Below are 6,760 nucleotides of genomic sequence, written 5' to 3'. Positions count from 1 at the left end.
TCCAAATGATATAATATCACAGGAGGGTGTGTCTAACGAAGAAGAGCCTACAAATGAGAGACCTATCACTCTAGGTCAATGCCGTGAGACACAGATGCGTTGGAGAGAACTTCCTGAAAAAAATCACGAATGACATGTGGAATGATTATGTTTCTCGACGACCAATTTAGAAGACTTGCAACAAAAAATGAAAATGTTTTGCTTTTCAATTTCAACTTTTGTAATTTTGTAGTAGTATGGATGTAGTTTGTCATTTTGTGTTTTATTTCTTTACTAATGAAAATTTTGCCTTGTTACTATTTAATCAATAAGACAATGGAATTGTTTATTAAAGGGAAATTCTTGTTTTTTTTTTTTTTGAATTGTTAATGTGACAGGTAATATGGCTTCATCGCGTATTAATGTCGATGGAGCACCAAGTGAGAAGCAAAAAGGGACACCAAACAAAAGATAGACAAAAGAGATGGATAATGTTTTAATACCATTTCTTGCAAATATGGCAAGAAGCGGCATGAAAGTTGACAAGTCCTTCAAAAGGCAGGGCTTTGTTGAGGCGGCTAACATTGTCAATGGAAGATTCCCTACTGCCTCTATAGATGCAGATAATGTCGAGAACCACATGTGCACGCTGAAGCAAAAATATCAAGAAATCAAGAAACTTATGAACCTTAGTGGTGTGGGTTGGAATGACACAGAGAAAATGCTAGTTCTTGAAGATGAAACATATCAAACTTATGTAGAGGTATAGTACTTATATTTAGTTACTATTTATTTAATGAAATATGTAAGTTTCTTTTATTACATTTAATAAGTATTTCATGTTGCTTTCACTTGCAGGGACAACCAAAAGCTAAAGAATATCTAAATAAACCTATACCTTTCTTTGAGGAGCTTCGATTAGTTGCTGGGGACGATCATGCCACAGGTGATCAAGCACGTTCCATCTACCAACAATTTGGTGGTACAAATGAAGAAGATGAAAATCCACCTACTCCTGATGTACCAATGGAACATGAACCTTTAGAGACAAATGTCCACAGACAAGAAGCGGCATGATCATCTGCATATAGGAGTACTGCTAGGACTAGCCGCATGGCAAGGTCTATTAGCGAAAATATTGCATTTGACAACCTCGCTAATAAGCTTGGTGAGCTGGCGGCATCAATTAAAGAGAACAAGAAGATGACATGGAAAGAGAAATTATCAGATGCTTTGTGGAGCATGGAAGGCTACAGTGATGTGGACATGGATATGGTTCTTGAAAAATTGCATGTCAACAAAGATCTTGCTGAGGCCTTTTACTTGAGGAAGCCATCCTTGCGCAAGTTGTGGCTTGATAATTTTATTGCCTCCATGAGAGATTCTGGGATATAAGAGTGTTTTCAATGTAAGAATATATTAGCTTTACCTTTATTAACTTCAAGTGCCCTAGTATTTTGTTTGCATTTGCATCGTTACTAACTTCTCTTGTTTTTAATGTGGAGTTGTCGATGTCATGTTGGAGGACTAGCTTCGACATCTGAGGTACATGTGTTTTCTATTTAAGTTTTTGCCTATTTTATTTTGATGTTATTTTTAAAGATGATTACATGCTCTAATGGGTTGATGTTCAGGTTGTAGCTATGTTGCTTTTGCAGTGGATCCATAGTGGTGCTATAGTACAGCTAGAAGCAATTGTTACTCATCCAGTTTATGCATGTGCCTTAAACATATTTGGACATGAACTAGTAAATTTGTTTTTAACTTGGATCAGTTCTTCTCTTTCAACCTTGTTGTAATTTGAAGATTTATTAGAAATGTTTAACTTTTGAAACTATAATCAGCCAGACTTGCAAAAGGTGGCATATTATTGCTACAATTTCTAAAAATCCATTTTTTTTACAGTGATTGCTAATATTGTATTGTTTGATAAGTTTTGTCCTCATTTTGCTCTCATTTTTGCAATTGTTGTTTATAGATAACAAGTTGATTTTGTTCAAAGTTTCAAATTTATTTTATGCATGCTAATGCATATGTTGTTTTGTATTTTGGTTGTATAATGGATAGGTTTTATTATGCTTAATGAGTTTCGCTTTCTCTCTGCTTGATCTTCAACTACTACCATTCATGCATTCACTATGTAAGGTAGGGGTGTACCACCTAAATACATAATCACCACTCTTGCGCACGGTGATCTAAGGAGTGTTCTAATAAGGGAAAATGCAACTTATTATCCTTCAGTTAAAATATTAGCCAAAGTTTTTGAGGAAATAATTCCAAAATCTATTGGTTAATGGCACTCTAAAGATCAGTACAATGTAGGCCTGGAGAGACTAGGATTTATTGTAAGTTCATGTGCACAACAAGTGGGTCTGAAAAAGAACAAGTACTGATGTATTTTCGAAGACAAGAAAATATTCATCAAAGAAGATAAATTAAATGACTCACTATTTTTCCATAGAGGGAAAGAATACACAATAAAAATGTCTCTTTATCTTTTCCTGATGATATTGTTTTTCATAGTCTCTAATTAAAAAAACAAAAGGTTTTTGTTGTCCTCTCCAAAAGTCTAAAGTCTCGACTTTTTCTTTTCTTTTTGAGACTTCAAAGTTGAAACATTCCAAATTCCATCAATGTTTGACATCCTAGGGTATCAAAAGTTCTATAGGCCTCGCAAATATTTATCATAAGTTATACAATTAAATTCAAAATATTTGAGATTGTAAAAATATAGAGTTCTAATTCTTATTCATTATGATTTTATTAGAATTTTTTTATTTTGTGTTTTTAAAAATTAAAATAAAATATAAAACATAAAATTCATTTAAATTTTAATAATATTTGATTTTCTAAAAATATAAAGTTTTAGTGATTTTAATTATAAATTTATTATTATATTTTTTATTTTATACACTTCCCTCACTTTCTTTGAAATGAACATGTTGTGGAAGTCATTGCGGAATTGACATCACTTGCATCGAAATGAACGCAGGAAGTGAGAAACTTGGCACTTCATGGAAGTGACACTTTCTGCAAAATGAACAAAGGAAGTGGTGGAAGTCATATCACTTCCACCACTTCAGGAAAGTGGCACTTCCCCCACTTACTGACTTTCGTTCACTTACGGCAAAATGAACGCCCCCTTAATGTCTATAATTCTTCAGTGATGCCCTAGCAAAGGAGAAGGGGAAGCAAGTGCTGGTGGCTAGAGAGTTCTCCCGAGCTTCCCATAGTCACCCATTGCCTATCACCTCAATCTCCTCCAGGAAACAAGTGGTATCAGAAGATTCTATCATACATCATGACAATATAGTGAATATGGTTTCTTTTGCCTTAATGGCAACACATGAAAACACCAAAGAAGAAGATCAAGACATATCAAAGGGCTCTGGGGAGTAATCAGATGAGGGGCATACTAATAACCCAAAGAATTACATGAGCTGGGATTAGTCACACAGTGTTGTTAGGAAAGGAGTCCTCAACTAGAAGAGGAGAAAACCAGAAAGATGGAACTCGCAAGATGGGAAGGGTAGTAGCCATGGCCACCAGAAATTGATCACACCTTGGATGGATTTTTCTAAACCTTTTGGTCATGAAACCTGCATATTCATTTCATTTTGCTGTTATATATATATTTAATCTCATGACTTCTATTAATATTCTTTGTTGGAATTGTAATGGTGTTTCAAATGTGGGCACTCTCAATCAAATTAGAGACCTTATAAATTTGAAGAAACCATCTTTGGTGTACCTTATGGAGATAAGAGCTGATAAAGGAAAAACTAGTCATTTTTGGACAAATTTCTCTATAAGATGGAACTAGGTTGCAATCCTCTCAAAAGGGTTGTCTAGTGGAATTATTATTCTTTAGCGTCCATCCATTGGTATGGTCTTTCCTATTGCTTTTTCCCGATGAGCTCTGCACTTAGTGGTTACTACAAAAACTCTTATAGCTTGGATCATGATTATTGTTTACAATTGTCAATTGATTGAGACTCAAGAGCAAATTTGGCATTAATTAATAGGTATCACTCCTCTAATTTACCTTGGCTTGTCATGGGTTATTTCAATGCTATTAGATCTTCAAGAGGAGCACTAAGATTGTTCTTTTACTTATTATTCTTGTAAATATAATTTGTTTAATCATTTCATTGCTCTCAAATTTTTTCTGTGAAATTGGTTTTGTTTGGATGGGCTTTACCTAGTGCGATGGTCAGTCTGGCTTAGCATGTTCCATGGGCTTTACCCAAAACTGCTCTCATAGCCAAGCATGTTCTCAACTATCTTAACAATTTTTATACTTTTTGGGTTGTGATTCTACATTTGAAGTGCGACAATATTAATCCCTAGGGGTATTAAAATTCCTACTAAATTTTCTTGATTTTGTAGGGGTCTGTGCTGAACAATGGATTTAATCATACTCCATTTATGTATCTCTTATGTTAATTTTAACAATATCTCTTTCAATTCAAACCCTTGGATCAATGAAATTTTTATGCATTAAACCCATTTTCTTTAACATGGATTTAGCTTATTCTAACCTACAAATTGTTGATTTTATTTTATTTTATCGTTGTTGGAATGTAGATGCTTTAAATGAGGTTGTTGTCCTCAATATCAACTTGTATTTATTGAATCTGAGGCATGTGGATCCAGATACGGAGGTTAATTGGGTTTGGCTATAGGTTCTCATAATAATAAAATTACTCAAGCTGTTAATTTCTTTTTGAACGATAAATTTAACAAAGATCTTACTTCGAAGGGTTGGAAGAAACTTTGGACTCTTCAAGAAGCTCCTAGAGCTAAATTCTTTATGTGGCTCTTTCTTCATGGTAGAGTTATTATGTGGCTCTTTCTTGATGGTAGGGTTGGAAGAAACTTTGGAAGAAACTTTGCGAGTTATTATGCTTTGAATATTAGCCTTGCAAAATCTTGTGTCTTTTGAGGTTTAGACGAGGAAAACATTACTCATCTTTTCCTGATTTGCAACAAAACTTAGGGAATATGGAGGGATGCTTGTTAGATTATTAGCAAAGTATCAACTTGAATTAAGTTTTTGAAGAAAAGAACCCTAATTATTAATAACTCTCAAGGAAAGCTATGGATCATGTTACGGAGTACATGTGCAACAAAAATCATCAATTTCATAGATGGTCATTGGGAAATACTCACATTCATATAAACTTAGGAATCTATATTCTCAGGTTTGAAATATCACATATGAATGTGGATTCCCAGGAATATAGATTCCTGGGAATGATAGACTCATGAGTACTTCATTCTCTTCTCTAGTTTACAAAAAATATTTTTGAGAACGTGTTATTAATACAAAGGAATATTTTATTCCCCTGTTTGGGGTAATTTTTTTGGTGGGATACCTTATTATGCTCGTGCTTCATTTTGAGCACCTTTTTTTAATTTGTATCAAAATGAGCACTTTAATTTAATTTGCTTTCACAGGGAGGGCACTGGGGCTATTCCGGTGATTGAGAGCTGATGTGTCAACCGGAGATCTGACGTGGAAATTTAATTCCCACTTGACTTGCCCCCATGGAAAAGCCATGTGGACAACTTATCCACGTTACCCAATTCTAAGCCACGTGGACAACTTATCCCTTTCTTCTCCCTTCTACTTCGTCTCCTTCGCGTTCGTTCATAGAGAGAGCAGAGGTTGCCCTAACTATCTCCCGCCATCCACCTTCTTCTCCTCCTTGTTTGTTGAAATAGAGCAGAGTTCCCAGAGAGAGTAGGCGGTGAGAAACCAGGGACGCAGACCACCTCCAGAGCGCACACCAAGATAATAAATTGACCGACCATCTTCAGAAGATTTGATCGGGAAGACATGGAAGTTGATTGGCTGATAAGGCCACCCAACGCAGAAGCACCAATTTAACGTAAGACATTGCATTATTTTTGTTTTAATTTTGTATCTACACTGGTTTTAGGTTTTCCCAGTTGAGTAGTTTATATTTTAGGGTTTTCCAGTTGAATAGTTTATAGTTTATTAGGTTTTTTATGTGTTGGATTATGTCGTTCTGGTTTGTGATATAATAACAAAATCTCTTCAGATTTGAACAATTTTGTACAATGAATTGAACACATATTTGGTTTTTTTTTTCAGCACCTGGTAGTGACTATTTTACAATTAAATTGTATTCTACAAATGGTGAAGTACACAAATACGATGGCTGTGAGTTTGTTGGTTTTGCTGATTATTGTTGCCATGATAAGATTTCCAAATTAGAGATTTTAAATATGACAAAGGAGATGAATGTGGAAGTAGATGGGACTACATTTTTGTGGTTGGATTGTAGAAGTTTGACTGCAGGGCTTAGAGAGATAATCAATGATGGAGATGCTTTGGACTTGGCTCTAAATCTTAGCCACAAGAAGGTAGTAAATGTATTTGCTAAGGTTTCTAAGACAGTTACAAGGGACAATGATGTTGGTGAGCAAGGTGATGAAAATATAGATGGTGAACAAGGTGATGGAAATATTGATGAGGCAAGTCATGGGCAACAGAAAGGAGGGGATGATGATGGGATTGAGGTGGAAGATTCTGAATATAGTTTCAAAAGTGATGAAATGGTTAATGATGAGGGCAATGACAGTGCAGAAGGTTATAGGCAGTCTGCGGATGAAGACTATGAAACTAGACAAGGGATTCAAGATCAAAATAATACAATGAATGAAACTGATTCTGAAGGTGATGGATCTGGGGTGTTGCAATCATATTCTGAGATAGACGAAGAAGGAGATGGCATAGAAAAGCCCAAGTATT

The 6,760-nt window shown here is 35.0% G+C and overlaps 1 protein-coding gene across 1 annotated transcript; it reads left to right on the top strand.

The window, feature by feature from the left end:
* The first annotated feature begins 496 nt into the window (after positions 1–496).
* On the top strand, positions 497–1,056 carry LOC120276054. The gene is made up of 2 exons (XM_039282796.1): positions 497–742; positions 838–1,056. The coding sequence occupies exons 1-2, from the start codon at positions 497–499 to the stop codon at positions 1,054–1,056; spliced, it is 465 nt and encodes a 154-aa protein (XP_039138730.1).
* Positions 1,057–6,760: the final 5,704 nt, after the last annotated feature.

The sequence above is a fragment of the Dioscorea cayenensis genome, chromosome 14 (assembly GCF_009730915.1).
Source record: "Dioscorea cayenensis subsp. rotundata cultivar TDr96_F1 chromosome 14, TDr96_F1_v2_PseudoChromosome.rev07_lg8_w22 25.fasta, whole genome shotgun sequence".
Taxonomy (NCBI): Eukaryota; Viridiplantae; Streptophyta; class Magnoliopsida; order Dioscoreales; family Dioscoreaceae; genus Dioscorea; species Dioscorea cayenensis.
The sequence above is the reverse complement of the archived record's forward strand: the minus strand, read 5'-3'. Positions and strand labels throughout refer to the sequence as shown.